Source organism: Topomyia yanbarensis, chromosome 2, assembly GCF_030247195.1.
Source record: "Topomyia yanbarensis strain Yona2022 chromosome 2, ASM3024719v1, whole genome shotgun sequence".
NCBI classification, from domain to species: domain Eukaryota; kingdom Metazoa; phylum Arthropoda; class Insecta; order Diptera; family Culicidae; genus Topomyia; species Topomyia yanbarensis.
The window spans coordinates 350,403,563-350,420,946 of record NC_080671.1 but is presented as its reverse complement, the minus strand read 5'-3'; the positions used below and the strand labels follow the sequence as shown (position 1 = coordinate 350,420,946).

At 40.0% G+C, this 17,384-nt stretch overlaps 2 protein-coding genes across 2 annotated transcripts; one reads left to right on the top strand and one right to left on the bottom strand.

Moving 5' to 3' along the window:
- Positions 1-282: 282 nt before the first annotated feature.
- LOC131684217 (KAT8 regulatory NSL complex subunit 3) lies at positions 283-3,993 on the top strand. The gene is made up of 5 exons (XM_058966901.1): positions 283-573; positions 720-997; positions 1,053-1,877; positions 1,944-2,481; positions 2,539-3,993. The coding sequence occupies exons 2-5, from the start codon at positions 726-728 to the stop codon at positions 3,916-3,918; spliced, it is 3,015 nt and encodes a 1,004-aa protein (XP_058822884.1). The 5' UTR covers positions 283-573; positions 720-725; the 3' UTR covers positions 3,919-3,993.
- A 566-nt stretch (positions 3,994-4,559) lies between these two features.
- On the bottom strand, positions 4,560-5,649 carry LOC131684230 (ATP synthase subunit s, mitochondrial). The gene is made up of 2 exons (XM_058966922.1): positions 5,497-5,649; positions 4,560-5,437 (listed from the first exon to the last, which is right to left on the bottom strand). Exon 2 carries the CDS (start codon positions 5,432-5,434, stop codon positions 4,850-4,852), a length of 585 nt encoding a protein of 194 aa, XP_058822905.1. The 5' UTR covers positions 5,435-5,437; positions 5,497-5,649; the 3' UTR covers positions 4,560-4,849.
- Between the last annotated feature and the right edge of the window lie 11,735 nt (positions 5,650-17,384).

Sequence of the window (17,384 nt, the reverse complement as noted above, 5' to 3'; positions counted from 1 at the left end):
TATCCAGAGGGATTTAGCGTCGTTACTCAGAAAGTAAACAACATGTCGAATCTTGGACTTCATCAAACCAAACGAATGTAGAAGAATTGGCAGTAAAAGAGAAAATTAATTAACAAAGTTGAAACTTTGCGGGTGTTTAGCAAATACAAATATTTGTGTTTGGGTTCAGATTAGGTTGACTACCCTACTCTTGAAATCTTTCTGCGTATACGCGTCAAATTGATTTATGCCAGATACGGCATTTTCACATTTCTAGCAGCACTGTATTTGAGAAGGAAAAAAAAGATGGAGAGATGTCAAAAGATGACGCTTTTCTGTAATGCGTTTTTCATTTTCTCGGTATTTCATCAGCGCTGTACATAGACGGCAGCATAAAATCTTAGAAGACGTCGAAAAGGTCACGTTGCGTAAAAAATTCCTTAAATTTTCTTTAGATTCGTTACCTTACACGAAAAAATTGTTTTTATCCAAATGTTATTGATCCCAATTACGCGAAAGTGCACCAGCTGCAATCAATAGTTTCCCTCTTCCAGAAGAGGGAAATAAACACGATAAGCATCTGGAACGGATAAGGTTAGTTCGTCTTTTATATACGTCTTTCTGGTAATTTCTAGATTTTTTTCCGAGTAGAATTTGTTATTAAAATATGAACCTAACCACAATTTGGCGCTATTCCAATTAGAATATTGTGATATTTGAATCAACGTTTTTCCCAACAGCAAACAATGGAACACAGTTATTCGCGAGACGTTCGTCCAATGGAAAGCAGCCAGACGGCCTCGACAAGGACACTGATGGTGCACAGGCCACCGCAGTGTCCATCTTGCCACACTCACTCGCACGATGAACGCATTGATCTTGAGGAATCGTATAACCCGCCGATTCCATCATACAATGAGGAAAACGCCAAGGTTGCGATGCTGGAAAGCGAAAATATAACCAAACTGGTTCGCAATCTCAATTCGGAGGATGTTGATTGGGAGGATAAAATTAACAAGTTAGTGTTTTTTGTTTCTATCAGAACATTAAATTCACGAATTGTTTATTTTCAGACTCGGGTGGTCAGTTCAACAGATTCGTTTGTTCAGCAAAGTTACCAAATTACTGGATATGGACCGACTAGCAAGATTGACCATAGCAGACAAACAGCACGAGCCGGTGCACCGGCGCATGGTTATCGATAAATCTGTCGGTCGTCTACGTCAAGCTTTGGCAGGTGTTTCTTGGGATCCCCGTCTTACACAGTGGCTTCATGGATTGCTAATGGAAAGCCTTCCTCCAAGCTACCTATCCGCTTATGTCGATATTCTTCAAACGCTGAAATCTAAGTTGCCCAATTTGGTCGATAAGATGGTGTTTGGAAGGCCTTTGAATATTAACCAGGAGTTATTGGGACCAGTTCTTAAAAAGCCATGGGAACCAATTGTGGCTCACAAGAACAGGAAGCTTCCAGGACAACCGTTTATTGTGGTTGTTCCCTCGGGACCAAATATGACGTCACCGAGCACACGGTTGCAAAAGTGGTATTCCTTGTTTTCCACTATGGCATCCGTTATACCTATAACGATGCCACCACAGGGAGCGGCTCTTGCAAAACATACGGTCCAGAACGTTTCTGAACAAATGGTTGCGGTAACACGAACCAAGATACAGGATGTCCGCCAGGAAGCTCCAAACCGGCCCATCATTTTGGTGGGCTTTAACGCTGGAGCCGCATTGGCTATCCAAATCGGCTTAGTGGAGACGGTCAGCTGCATTGTTTGCTTGGGTTTCGCTTACAACACTGTTAACGGTCCCAGAGGCGCTCCTGATGATCACATCACGGACATTACGGCACCCGTGCTGTTCGTGATTGGACAGGTATCTGCTAGGACCAGGTAAGCGTTGCCAGCATTTCTTCGATTGTATCTATTTTTCATTATAAAACTTCCAATTTCTTACAGTCAAGAGGAAATCGAATTTCTACGTGAAAAGATGATTGCACAGACATCTCTGGTAGTAGTTGGATCAGCCGACGATTGCTTGCGCGTATGTAAGTCGAAGCGCAAAATCGAAGGAGTGACGCAATCAATGGTGGACAATATGGTAATGGACGAGGTAGCTGAGTTTGCAACAAACAGCTTGTTGGATCCCCCTCGCCCGAAGCAAACCATTAAAGACCCTAATGGGCAAAAAACCAACGTGCTTTTGTCAAACAATAGCACGAATTTGGCAGCTACCGGAGGGCCTGCTGTTGCTCCTCCACCGCAGCCACTTTCCCATGATGTAGCCAACAGCGGAACGCCAGCGTTCACTCGTAAGCGAAGAATGAGCCAATCAACGGAGCAAGCAGATCCGTCGAAAACTGCACGAGTCAGTAGGCAACAAACGAGAAAACCTACTAAGCCAACAAAACCGACACGTGCGGAAAAGTTATTGCTACAACAAAACCAGCAAGCCATTGACGCGGCTGTTCAAAGTATTCTTCCCGACACGGATAAGGTAATATACTATTTTTCACAGCTATATTGGTAATTCATCAACTAATTCACGTTACAGACAAAGGAATTGAATGCGAAGAGGACTCCACCGCCGCTAACCAGTTATCAAATTTCAACGAACAGTGGTAATAATTTGGAGATTCGCAGCACTACAACGCCGCAAATGGTATCTGGCATAGCTAGTTCTCCGATTGTACTACCAATGATTAAACGAGAAGGTTCGACCCAGCAAACGCCTCCGTCGCCTGCAACATCCACCAACATCAAAGTAATTCCAGCGAACCAATTCATTCAACTCAAACCGTCTGGATCTACACAAAAGTTTTTCACGCTGAAATCTTCACCAAAACCAGTCGTGTCTGTCATCCCCAAGCCACCAGGAGCAACTCAAAGTCCGTTGGCGACGACGCCAACAACACAAATATCGCCACAACAACAGTCTTTCAGTCCAACCAAATTTACTATAGTGCGCAGCACTGCAGGCGTTTCCGGGACACCTACATCCACCACGAATTCCTTCTTCAAGACCACGAAGTCTCCTCCCACTCCAGATCTATCCAACACGAATATCTTTGATATACCTATTGTATTTGCTGACAATGAAGGAAACATTCAGGATGGTTCTCCACAAAAGTCTGTGGAGATGTCTAGAGCTCCGCCAAACATCGTAACTATATCACCTGCAATAACCAGTAACCCTGTGTTCAAAACTGAACCTCTTAATCGAGTAATCACACTCCAGCCGTCAATGAAACCGAACAAAGTTGTTGTCATCAACAAGAACAACATAAAGCAAGTACCAGCTAACATTCTTTCGACGGTCACCGCTGCTAAACCAGCGAACTCAACACCAACCGGAGTCAAATATGCCAAAGTGGTTCTTTCGAACCCTCTGACCAAAAGAGTATCTCCAGCAATTTCCACAGCCGTTCCGAAGAATATCTCTCAGATTATATCCGGTGGAAAGGTGGAAATTTTGAATAGTACCGTCGTTAAATCAGGCGGTGTCCCTTCAACTTCAGGACTTCAACATCAGCAAAAGTTCCAACCTATAATTATCAACGTAGACCCCAACAAAACAACCACAATGAAAAACTTTGTTCGCGTAGGAGAAACGCAAATTCGTCCCATCGGCACAAGTGCTCCTGTTTCGACGATACCGGCGTCGCCGACAACGGTGACGATTCGAGGTACAACCAGCACTGGTTCGCATCTAGCCCCGGGGGCCCCGGGTACGAACACCATTCTCATTAAGACCAACTCGCTGTCCCAGTTGACCAGCAGGAAACCGGCGATTCTAAATCGTAACATAACCGTACGGAAAGTTAATATTGTACCGCAGCAACATCTAAGCTCGGTAGCGCCCGGGGTACTGACTTCAACCACGACGATCGGCAATTTGCAGCTGCAGCAATACCAGAAACCTAAAGCGCCATAGATTATCGAATCGTTTGTTTTAAACTCATATTTAGTTCTTACAATAAATACCTATGAACGGTAGCCGGTAAGTACACATGCATTTGTATGTATTATTCTGATTGCCAGAGTGAACCTGAACTCAATACGGGGATCGGTCCTTTTTAGCCAATATATTCACATTCCTGATTCGTTTGGTTTCAGCATTTTATTGGCCTTTGCATAATTTTTTTACATGAAATTCGGCAACTATTTTCTCAAGGTCAAGCATTTCTATTCCCGTTTAACAGTTGCGTGTCCGACGCGGTACCCGGGTACCTTTTTAGGTGTCAATTAATGAAATTCCCATGTTTTATCCATAGCTGGAAATTGAAACTTTGTGACATCTTAGAACTTCACTAAGTTAAGCTTTTGGGTTAATAACATTGTTGATATAGTAAGAGGGGGAGTGAGGAGGGGTTCCTGAAATTTGTTTTACTACGTAACAGGCCGACGTGGGTATCCGGGTACCCACAAAACTGAAATGCCAATAACTAAGGTAATTTTTAACCGATTTTGTTACTTTTTAGTGTTTTGGATTCAGGAACTGATCAACTTTTAGACTTGGTAAAAATGAATAGGGTTACTTCATTCGGTTCCCGGGATTTTGGATTTCCAGAAGCTTGTTCCAGTGTTGGGATACTGTTTGTGAATTTTAATGAAATACTAGCAATATGGGTATCAAAATTCTTGGAATTGCAGCAGTAGACTGTATCTCGCGGTTTTGGAACCATTTGGTCATTTGGCCCCGGAACGGACATTCCGGAGAGGTTCCCGTGGGGCCGTTAGTGGCCATTCCATTCCAATTCCTCTTTTCAAATTGTCATAGGGTCGCGTAACAATAAATAGCAGACTTCCGAAACAATTTGAAGAGTTTTGATACTCATATTTAAATATATAATTGACTAGTACAATTAGGATTTTAGATCCATTCTACAACCCGGCAGCGCCTGTTTCAGGGAGCTTTCCACAACTTGTATATCTTTTACATACGGTAAGTCGTACGTTGCCAGCTGTTTCAATTTCTTCAAATCCTTCAGATGCAGTAGCCCAGCATCGGTTATGTTTTTACAGCTTGAGACCTCCAGCTCTTCTAGTGTGTCTGCTACGAATTTCAGCTTTGCCAAAGCTTGATCCTCAAGGTATACGCATTTGTGCAATTTGACTTTTCTCAAGCGTGTCAAACCTTTCAAATGATCAAAACCGATATGCATTATCCCCGATTCCGTGCCGTCTAGCTCTTCTATTAGGACGGGAACCGTATCGCTCGGTAGCAGGTTATAGTTGATCTGCATTTGCGGTACATTAACGAATTTAGCTTTGGCACCATTACGTAGTAACCATTCGGCACAAAGCCGATCCGGTCCTACCATCTTGAGGCGGTCTTTGTCTACCCGGTTGAACATCATGTTGATCCATCCCCAAAAGTAGCGATTGGGCGTTTTTGCAGGAATAGGTTTGCGGTAAACTGTGCGAAACAAAGCATTACAAGCGAACATTATCTGAAACATCAATCTCTGTAACAAGCTACAATCTGAGACGTAGAACGAATAAAACTTACCGGTGAAAGTATTAGACGTTAAATGACAGAGCAAACAAAAATAAATTTCAACGGCTCGAGCTTTTGTTTTGTTTTTTTTTCATTATCTGACAGTGTCATTCTTGGGTCTATTGAGTTCTTGTCGCCCGGTCTCACGAACACTTCGATCATGAATCGACCAAAGGGCCGAAGTCGCAATGATATCGAATCGAGAAAAATAGCTTTGAAAATTCGGTTCAGAAAATTAAATCGTATTTTAACAGTGTTTGCATACTGCGCCTTCAAATGTATTGAAACTCTTTGAAACAATACTAGTTTTCGGAAGCATAACTAAAATGTTTTATATAATAACGTTTTCGTTGATAAAATTGAAAACAGATTATTTCGCCGTGTTGTTATGAAATGTTGATTAGGCCATTTTTGAGTCGCCCTCTTGTTTTGACGACTCTCAATTTCGCCCAGCAGTGTCGCCAAAAAACAAAAATCAAATGTGGCTTTCGCCGTGCTCGCTGGAGGGGAAAATTTGTTATTCCCCCTGGGCGTAACAAGCACTTGGTTTTTGTTTAGGGCGATTCTGTTTACGGACCTTGTAAACAATGATTCTGTCAATTTCGCCTGTATACACCAAAGAGAATAGGGAAAGAGACGAATAGTGTGAAGCCAAAAATACCTTATTGAGCAGACCAATCGTGCAATGTAAATAAACATTACTCATGCCTGAGTTGGAGGAGATAAGTATTGTACTTCTATCAAAAAAGAAATTTGAATTTTCGTCAGAATTTAGCTCAATCGTGATTGTAAGGTGCATTCTAGAGTATATGTATGAGTAAAAATAAGCTTTAGAATTATTTCATCTCTTTGTTTCGAAATGCACATCGTTTGATAAACAAATCCATCGATCGACATACGGTTTGTTTTCAAAATATAATAGGAGTCATTTAAAGTGCTGCCTGTAGAAGCGGTTGCCAAAATTCTAGTGTTGAAATCATCATAAAGGGAGTGTTGCCGTTTTGACTGATTTTCACTCTTCGTCTCTTTCACTATTCTCTTTGGTATACACTACCTTAGAAATGCAGAGGCGTAACCCGTCTGGCTTTTTGTTCACAGTTGAAAGTCGGATCCGCCGTTTTGTTTTTTATTGATTTTCATGAAGTGTGAAATATTTATAAATGAGTTTTTATATTTTTTATGAAGTATTTTTATTCCTCTTTCAGATATTAATCAAATCTCTGTTTGTGTACATTTGTTAGTTTCGCCCATTTGTCGGTTCACGATCGACTTCTGCAGCTTCCTGGTTGAAAACAATCCCATTTGATTTTGCCGTCTTTGTTTATTATTTTCCACCAGCTAGTGATGTAGTGTTTGTGTCATGTGCCGTATACGTATATGAGCCGTAGAAAAGTCTATTTGGAGAGGTATAAGGTCATTTGGCATAAGAGTATTTTAGCATAACGGACATTTGATATAATCAAATAGAATATGCAATACGTATTTGATATAACGATCGTTTGGTAATGCGGGTAATTTGACATAACAAAAATTTGACATACTTATCAATGTAGAATAAATTTATGCTTTTAATATAGGAATCCGTTTCAAAATAGTGACAAACGCGACAGCTTGTGAACGCCAATAACTTCTGTTGTACTGAATGAAATAACTACATTTGCACTACATGGATGCGAACATGCATCCCTTGTGTAAAACTAATTCCATAATTACAATAAATAATAAAAAAAAATGGTTTTTATTAAAATTATTCCGCAGCGCTCTCTGATTGTATAAAATTAATTTACAAGACAGGTTGTCCGATAACGGCTTTTGTAATTTATTCTTCCGTGAAAAAAATACAAAACCCCAAATATATATTTTAAATTAGCTTTCATTAAATTTTAGTATATTAGTGGATCTTGTTGCTGGTTTGTATTTGTTAATTAACAACTTTACGATAACCTGTCGACATGTGCCTTAACTCAGGTCAAGGAAGCAAGGTTGACTCGACAATGTTCGCTTCGAAATTTATTTCTCTAGGCTGATGGGTTTGGCGGTATTGCAAACATTCACATATTTCGTGCATCTGTTTTAAAGGATAAGATGGTTATTGCATTACGTCTCGATAGTGGTGCATCGAGGAGTGACGGCTTATGGGCCTTTTTTGCTTTGTGTTTTTTTTTCATACTCTGATTCAGCCCAAACTAACAATCCACCGTTAAGGTTCAGCTGAGGGGACCTCGGGTGGTCGATCGTTGTATTAGCGGCAGCGTTAGAATACTACTGGGCGCGCTAGATTCGTGAATTTTCTAAGCGATGTGCAGGGGTACTGCTTTTTTCGTTTTCAGGGGTGGTGGTTTTTCGGTGCATTCAACCTTAAAGAAATGTAAAAGGTTTGAGGTTCAACTGAGAATTAGTGCACTAATAATTGTAGTTTTTAGTACTGGTGTACAATTGTTGTGTGCTAGTCTAGAGGCAGCTCATTCTAGAAATGTAAAACAAATTTGCCTCAAATAAAAAAAAAAATTACCCTGCCGAAATCTTCCGAACAGTGTTGCTATTAATGAAAATAGATTCTTGCTAATTTATTTTATGTCTGCAATATTTTGTATCTTGAGTCCAGTATATTGATGAAGGGCACCGTTTTCCATATCATGGATGTTTTAGATTATGGTTTGGTTGCTGTCTTATTTTTGTTAAAATTAATCAAGCACGTATACAGCAAATGTGGGGAAGATACTTGTTCTACTTTGCCGCACAATTCTGTTTAATATAATATACTCTTCGAAACAATAATAACTTTTTTGTCAAAGGTAATGACAATATTTCCCTATAAATATAGCATCACAGCCAAATATCATTTCGCTATCCCTGCAGTAGCATCGCGTACGGTGCAACTGGCCCTTATTACGGGTATCACTTTACGGTGAAAACGAAGCGAAGTGACCAACACCCTATTCTGGGTGTCACCTTCGTGATGAAATATGTAAGCAGCGTTGCCAACATTTTTTTCAAAAATACTGAAACCTTTCTTGAAAAAAAACTGGATGCTTGAAAAAAACCTACTTTACTCTTGTTTTTTTGATATTGTTGCTCTAATTTAAAAAAAAATATTAAAACATACGAATTTGATTTTAATTCTAATAGTCTAATTTTACTGTTTTGAAGGTTTCAATCTACACATCCACAAAATCCTAAATTTAAGACCATTTGCTAAACATGAGGATGCGCTTAAACCTTTCTTTAGATACCACTATAGCAACTAGCTGAGCATTCTTCTCTAATCTTCCGGCCATCACATCATATTATTTGGTATTCTTGGCATGTATAACAAATATAACAATGTGTCACAAGGTGCAAAAAGTCCAATAAAATCTTGTCATTCCTATTTTGCATTGGATAGTCTGCTCTAAAGATATAACCAAGGGGCCGTTCTTAAACGATGTCGAATATTAACAGTTAGGATGGAGCGTAATGCAACATGAATTAGCGTGATAAAAACTGAAAATGAATTTGAGACGTACTAGTTGAGCGGGAGTAATAAAACTGACAACAAGTTGCAATGTGCCCTAAGGGGAAAGGTATTTTAGATTATTTCCTTTTTTCTGCGTTTATGAATGGTTCTTAAACAAACAATATTCCATATCGAATATCCCTCGGCATGATACTGTACCTTGATGTGGTCCGGGGGCTTTTCCACCAAAGCAGTATTACAGTGATTACATCACAGAAACTTGGGATACGAATATTTTCTTTTTAGTTAAGTTACATTGTGATCAATTTTAGTACTTAACTTGGCGACCTTTATTATCCACTGCCATGGTCAAATAATATACAATATGGGTTTAGGGCCCAATTCTCTCTGCAAGCAAATTTCTTATTCTCTCATATACACTATCAATCTCTTATTCCAAACGTACAAACGTAGCCTACACGATAACACAAACCTGGTCACAAATACGAACGCCCGCGTTCTCGCCAATATTCAAACATCCCGATTGATTAGGTGAACGTTGGAACCTAAGAACCTAAGCTCGCGTAATCATGAATCGGTTACGTCCGGAAGTCTCCGCCCTTGATCCTAGCAGCCCAAATTCATGCCTTTAGTTGGACCAATAGAAATAAAAACTAGATAAGACGCCCACGCGCGGTCATTGAAGAATACGCGAACATGCGAATGGCCACACGCTTACAAAAATAATGTGCCCACGCGAAGTTACATACTAGCACACGCGACAAAAACGTCCACATACAAACGCTCGAGTCCTTCGCGATCATCCACGCACGACCACACTCACGATCTCGTAAAAAGTATAACACCCCGGTGACTAAGTGAATGGTTTAGCACTTATAAATTAACAATCCCGGTCTCGAGAATGAACCTCCAAATGCCCGTGTTCGCACTATCATGAATCGGTTTCGTCCGGAATCCCCTATTCTAGGCCCTAGTAGCATAAGTCCAATGACGTCAGGTGGACCAATCAAAAATATAATGCTCATATTCACTAAACTACATAAAAATCGAATGTATACACACAAAGTCACATACACGTGACAAACAAATATAAAAATGCTTGAGCCCTTCGCGACCATCCACGCAACCTATACTCGCGCTCTTCCAGACATTATAACATCTCGGTGATAATATGAACGTCTCAGCACTTGTAATCACTCAAATGTAGTCTTAAGCGTGCACCTACAGTCCCCCGCTCTCGCGCATTCATGAGTCGTTCACGTCCTGAAGTCTCTATCCTCGATTCCAGAAGTCTAGGTCATGCCTTAATTGAATCAATTAGCTCTACAGCTCCAGTAGGACAACTCTCGAAAAAAATCGGCACATTATTAATACTCAATAACAATACTAACTCTTCTTTTTATTTTATTTTTATTTATTTTCGGTCTCATGCGTTATATTCTTGTGATGACCTTTTCGAGCTCATACATCCAAGAAGAGCAACATTGCTGCCAACAATGATTCTTCTCTGCCATCAGACGTCGCCAGGTTTTGGAACAATGGAGATGTATTCTCATACTCGATGGAATCAGATAAGTAGGAACGATCAACAAACTGCAAGTAGTACACGTTTCTTATTTTAACAAATACAATAATATTCGTATTAAAATATTATTTACAGGCTCCACATATATCTCAACACAAACAAATACACAAATGCTTGACAGGTGACTGGGCCAAGTGCATTCACTCGTAGGATCTATCATTTCGAGGATCGCCTCGATTCCACGAAACCAGTGCACAAGTAAACTGACATAAGCTAGTCTCATCTGGTGAATGCATGCAACCTGGAAACCCCAGACACGACAGGACGAGACGGACAGACTGGACTCGACGAGGCCTAGTTCAGAGTTTTTGGGCATTCTGCAATGCACGGTTAGTGACCTAAAAAAGAAACATTCGGCATGTTATTTTTCCTTTTATTACTATATCTTAAGTTAGGTTCATACTCACACTCACTAACACAATCAATTGCATATTCTCTCATATATACTCACATCCAAAACACCCAAACGCCCCTAACTTTCGCGATAACACAAACCTGGTCAAAACGCGAACTTACATTACAATTTCAATCATTCACACACACCTACGCTCGCAATTTCGCCATCATTAAAACACCCCCTTACTTAGGTGAACTTTTCAGCACCTATAACTTTACAACCGCGGTCGCAAGCACTGACCCACCACTCGCGCGATCATAGACCGGTTACGTTCGGAATTCTCTACTCTCGACTCATGCCTTCAGTTGGACCAATCAAAAAAGATGCTCATATTCGCCAGACAACACGTTCCTCTACCATACACTAAAAATTAATTATCATATTCACGGTCCGCGCGCGATCGTTCAAGAATACACGTGAATATGCGAATGGCCACACGAATTTAAAATCGAATTTATGCACGCAAAGTTAGAGACACGCTAGCATTCAAATGCTCGAGCCTTTGGCGATCACACTATTACACAATTAGTAAACGCCCCCGCTAACCCAGACAGATATGCTCCTGGACTCGAACGCTAAAAACCACACCTTCCACGCATACACCACCAAGGACTGAACATTAGATTCATACATACAAAGCAACAAGTAATAATTACAGGTATTCGTCTGGCAACCGGGAGAAGTACATCTCAAACGCAGAACTTATCATTTCAATGATGGCCTTGGATCTGCGTTGCCTGTGTTCAAGGCACCATAGCTTTGTCCGTCAGGTCAAGGATGTATGAAACCCGCTAGCCACCACCCTCGGCCCTAGCTGCCCATAAAGGGATAAAAAAAAATAAAAAAAAAAAAAAAATATTCCATATCGAATATCACGTAACATCGATGTCAGAGCAGTGGGATCAAGGCCAAGTTCCCTCCGGTTTGTGCTAAACTGAGAAGCAACATCTATTTAGGCACCGAGAACAGACGTCCAGCGTAAACGTAAAAGTTTAAAAACGTTTACGGTGCATCCAAAGAAAATTGTGATGGTTCTGCCGTTGTTCCATTTAGTGCGTGAGTTTTACTGAATTGACAGTGGACCACACAATTGGTGCCCAAGTAACTATTACAATTATACTGGATGATGGCAATATGATGACCGTAGTGGTCTAGCGGAGATTGGTTCAAATAGCAAAACAAGTCTTTTAAACTTGTTTGTTCGACTCCTGGGTGTCTGTTCTCAGTGATTTAGCTGTAACACATTAATCTTCCTAATTGAATCAAATAAGCAGATAGAATGGCCGACGGGAGAGGCACTTAACAAGGTTAGGAAAACTAGGAGTGAGGACGAGAGGACGTCTGATGAGGAGGATCACTTTTAACAATATCCACTATATTAAACAAGCATAGTGGTTAGGGTGGCACAAATTTTAGAATTCAGTGGAACCGATCTAAAACTAATCGCTATGCGGCCTCATTCCACCATGCAAAATGTTGATTTGATAGGTTGCACTATATTTTAGCACAAATGGTTTAAAGTTTTTATGTTATTTAACATGGATAAACGATCCACATTATTTAATATTTCGTAGACATGTTTCTATGTATTCTAAAAATATATGCTATGCTTATTTCGGTAGATACGAGTACCGTGTACAACTTCCCCGAAGAGTGTAATAGGCTACGACTTCTGATTCAAAAGTTATTCTTTATACAATGCTTAAGTGTCTACATCGTTGATGAAAATTAAATTTATCTGGATACTCTGGCTGATAATTCAATCAAATTAACCGTGATATGCTAGTCATAAACCGAATTAGGCAGCTATCAACATAGGCGGTTTTATAGTTCAGATGCGAGCGTCATAAATAGATAATCTGAAGGACATGAGTTCGGTTCTTAATTTTATCTTTTTTGCTGCATGTAAAGCGGGAACGTTAGTATGTAGAATTGTTAGTTTCAAATAAAGTAATCAGGGAGATCATAACCGTTATTCCTGACGTGTTATTTAACTTGCGGCGAAACGCTGCGTTGTGAACCTCGTTTATTGTATATTTTAGCTAAGTTATGTTCTAACGTTATCGTAATCCCTGGATGATTTGATGTTTTGGTTAAAATCGAATCGTGCTTCATGGCCAGAGACATTCTTACTGGCGTGTAGTGACCGATATCGCCCAGCTTACTCAATTGACCTACCTTCATTTCACCGAGCAATCCATAGCAGTTCTAGTTCCAGCTTTAAAGGAATATAATGAACATCAGTTGAACTTCAACTGACTTCAACTCAACTTCAAGAATCTTCCCCGCTTCAGTTTCGTTTCAATTTTAATTTGCTCAACGTATATTATTGTACCAAAAAAATACATAAAAAAAGATGGGTGGGTAATGTCAGAGACATAACCGGAGTGAAGTAGAATACACTTTAGACCGGTAAATTCTGCTCTGGAATAAGCAATTTCTATGCGATTTTGTCGACTTTAGCACATTCATAGTTTATTTGGAGTATTTTTGGAATTATCAAGTTGACAATTTGCAACATTCTTTGAAAATATTGTTGAACTTTTATGAATGAAGGCACGAAAACGAGCGTTTGACCGTCGTCCTACTACCAGCATCAGAGAAGTAGCAGATCAGCATTTTTCGCTACATGGCCTGTACCAAAAAAAAACCGCTCCACCGGAAGAAAGGCTCCCCGCAAGCAGTTGGCAATGAAGGCAGTGTAAGAGTGCCCCAGTCACGATTGGCGTTAAGAAGCCTCATCGCTACCGAACAGAAACTATCGCCCTGCGAAAAATTTACAGCTATCAAAAATCGAGCGGGTCTAAATTGTGACCCAAAATAAACCACAAACCAACAAGTTCTTTTCAGGACCAGCTAATTATAAAGTATTATTATTATAAATGAAATTTTCAATTGCCTTACAACCTCCTTCCCCCTATCCTCCCGGCTTGAATTACTATCAATCTTGATGATGCTGTGCGGCGGGGGCACTAGTTTTTATTATAGTGGAAAATTTAGGTTTGCGCGTTTTTCCCAAAAGATTTTAGCTGTGCTGTTTTCAAGGAAGTTGTAGTTGAATTCAAAATAAAATAGTTTATTTCTATTGTCAGAGATGGACCTTCCAACGAAAACTAGTCTGGCTCGCTTGGAATCGAATTGTACGGACCAACCACTGCTTTCACAAAATCTGTTATTTTCAGTAATTTTACATTCTACACAACTAGTCACAACTATTTCCAATCAGCGCAAAAATCGAAGGTTTTCATTCAGTACAACAGCAGATTTTCACTTTTAGAAAAAACAGGCAACATTCTGGCCGAAAATTTTGAAACGGAGCACCTATATCGAAACGTTCGATTTTTGTAAATTGAATCATTACACTAACCTGTCTACAAATCACACAAATAACTTTTTTATTTTGTGCCATTCTACTTGAAAGCGACGATATTGTTCACACGTGGCTCACTTACCATCCAACGCTCTTGACAAGCCACTTTCTGATGCTTGTAATAACAAAACTTCAATTTCATTCTTTGTCGATAAATTGATGGCCCTGAAAAGCGCCTTTTGTTTGGGCAGTGTTCGAAATTTACTTGGAGCTGGTGTATATGGTAACAGTTTTGGTGCCATCGAAGACGGCGTGCTTGGCCAACTCTTCTGACAGCAGCAAACGGACAGCGGTGTGAATTTTGCGGGAGATGCTGCAAACGAACTGCTGCATGCTGATGCTGGAAACGAACTGAGCGTGAGCAACAGCATGCTCAGTTTTTATACCTGACTACAGCACAATGTAAGCTCGTCCTTTTTTGTGTTGTCCTCAATATGTGTTATTCGTAGCTCCACCCCTTCGTTGGTCGACCACATATTTTTGATAAAGAACAAAATTGAAATTGTGTTTCCAATACGGAAGTTATCGAACATTCAGGGTAAAAAGAGTAATGTAATACGGCACCTTGGTAAAATGTTTGAGAATTGAAACCTTTTTTGAATGCTTACTAGGCGAAACTGTAAACAAACACACAAATGATAACTTTTTATTTTGTGTCATTCTACGTGAAATCGACGATATTGTTCACAAGTAGCTCACTTGCCATCGAACGCTCTTGGCAAGCTACTTTCGGATGCTTGTAATAACAAAATTTCAATTCGATTCTTTGTTGATAAATGGCCCGTACCAAACAGACCGCTCGTAAGTCCACCGGAGGAAAGCCTCCCCGCAAGCAGTAAGCAACGAAGGCCGTGTAAAAGTGCCCCAGTCACGGTTGGCGTTAGGAAGCCTCATCACTACTGAACAGAAACAGTCGCCCTGCGAGAAATTCACAGCTATCAGCAATCGAGCAGGCCTAAATTGTGACCCAAAATAAACCACAAACCAACAAGTTCTTTTCAGGACCAGCTAATTATAAAGTATTATTATTATAAATGAAATTTTCAATTGCCTTACAACCTCCTTCCCCCTATCCTCCCGGCTTGAATTACTATCAATCTTGATGATGCTGTGCGGCGGGGGCACTAGTTTTTATTATAGTGGAAAATTTAGGTTTGCGCGTTTTTCCCAAAAGATTTTAGCTGTGCTGTTTTCAAGGAAGTTGTAGTTGAATTCAAAATAAAATAGTTTATTTCTATTGTCAGAGATGGACCTTCCAACGAAAACTAGTCTGGCTCGCTTGGAATCGAATTGTACGGACCAACCACTGCTTTCACAAAATCTGTTATTTTCAGTAATTTTACATTCTACACAACTAGTCACAACTATTTCCAATCAGCGCAAAAATCGAAGGTTTTCATTCAGTACAACAGCAGATTTTCACTTTTAGAAAAAACAGGCAACATTCTGGCCGAAAATTTTGAAACGGAGCACCTATATCGAAACGTTCGATTTTTGTAAATTGAATCATTACACTAACCTGTCTACAAATCACACAAATAACTTTTTTATTTTGTGCCATTCTACTTGAAAGCGACGATATTGTTCACACGTGGCTCACTTACCATCCAACGCTCTTGACAAGCCACTTTCTGATGCTTGTAATAACAAAACTTCAATTTCATTCTTTGTCGATAAATTGATGGCCCTGAAAAGCGCCTTTTGTTTGGGCAGTGTTCGAAATTTACTTGGAGCTGGTGTATATGGTAACAGTTTTGGTGCCATCGAAGACGGCGTGCTTGGCCAACTCTTCTGACAGCAGCAAACGGACAGCGGTGTGAATTTTGCGGGAGATGCTGCAAACGAACTGCTGCATGCTGATGCTGGAAACGAACTGAGCGTGAGCAACAGCATGCTCAGTTTTTATACCTGACTACAGCACAATGTAAGCTCGTCCTTTTTTGTGTTGTCCTCAATATGTGTTATTCGTAGCTCCACCCCTTCGTTGGTCGACCACATATTTTTGATAAAGAACAAAATTGAAATTGTGTTTTCAATACGGAAGTTATCGAACATTCAGGGTAAAAAGAGTAATGTAATACGGCACCTTGGTAAAATGTTTGAGAATTGAAACCTTTTTTGAATGCTTACTAGGCGAAACTGTAAACAAACACACAAATGATAACTTTTTATTTTGTGTCATTCTACGTGAAATCGACGATATTGTTCACAAGTAGCTCACTTGCCATCGAACGCTCTTGGCAAGCTACTTTCGGATGCTTGTAATAACAAAATTTCAATTCGATTCTTTGTTGATAAATGGCCCGTACCAAACAGACCGCTCGTAAGTCCACCGGAGGAAAGCCTCCCCGCAAGCAGTAAGCAACGAAGGCCGTGTAAAAGTGCCCCAGTCACGGTTGGCGTTAGGAAGCCTCATCACTACTGAACAGAAACAGTCGCCCTGCGAGAAATTCACAGCTATCAGCAATCGAGCAGGCCTAAATTGTGACCCAAAATAAACCACAAACCAACAAGTTCTTTTCAGGACCAGCTAATTATAAAGTATTATTATTATAAATGAAATTTTCAATTGCCTTACAACCTCCTTCCCCCTATCCTCCCGGCTTGAATTACTATCAATCTTGATGATGCTGTGCGGCGGGGCACTAGTTTTTATTATAGTGGAAAATTTAGGTTTGCGCGTTTTTCCCAAAAGATTTTAGCTGTGCTGTTTTCAAGGAAGTTGTAGTTGAATTCAAAATAAAATAGTTTATTTCTATTGTCAGAGATGGACCTTCCAACGAAAACTAGTCTGGCTCGCTTGGAATCGAATTGTACGGACCAACCACTGCTTTCACAAAATCTGTTATTTTCAGTAATTTTACATTCTACACAACTAGTCACAACTATTTCCAATCAGCGCAAAAATCGAAGGTTTTCATTCAGTACAACAGCAGATTTTCACTTTTAGAAAAAACAGGCAACATTCTGGCCGAAAATTTTGAAACGGAGCACCTATATCGAAACGTTCGATTTTTGTAAATTGAATCATTACACTAACCTGTCTACAAATCACACAAATAACTTTTTTATTTTGTGCCATTCTACTTGA

Excerpts from the sequence above, each read along its gene's own strand:
- LOC131684230 (XM_058966922.1), bottom strand. The coding sequence starts at position 5,434 with ATGTTCGCTTGTAATGCTTTGTTTCGCACAGTTTACCGCAAACCTATT.
- LOC131684217 (XM_058966901.1), top strand. The coding sequence starts at position 726 with ATGGAACACAGTTATTCGCGAGACGTTCGTCCAATGGAAAGCAGCCAG. Across the intron at positions 998-1,052 it reads TGGGAGGATAAAATTAACAA|ACTCGGGTGGTCAGTTCAAC; the intron begins GTTAGTGTTTTT and ends GTTTATTTTCAG. Across the intron at positions 1,878-1,943 it reads CAGGTATCTGCTAGGACCAG|TCAAGAGGAAATCGAATTTC; the intron begins GTAAGCGTTGCC and ends AATTTCTTACAG.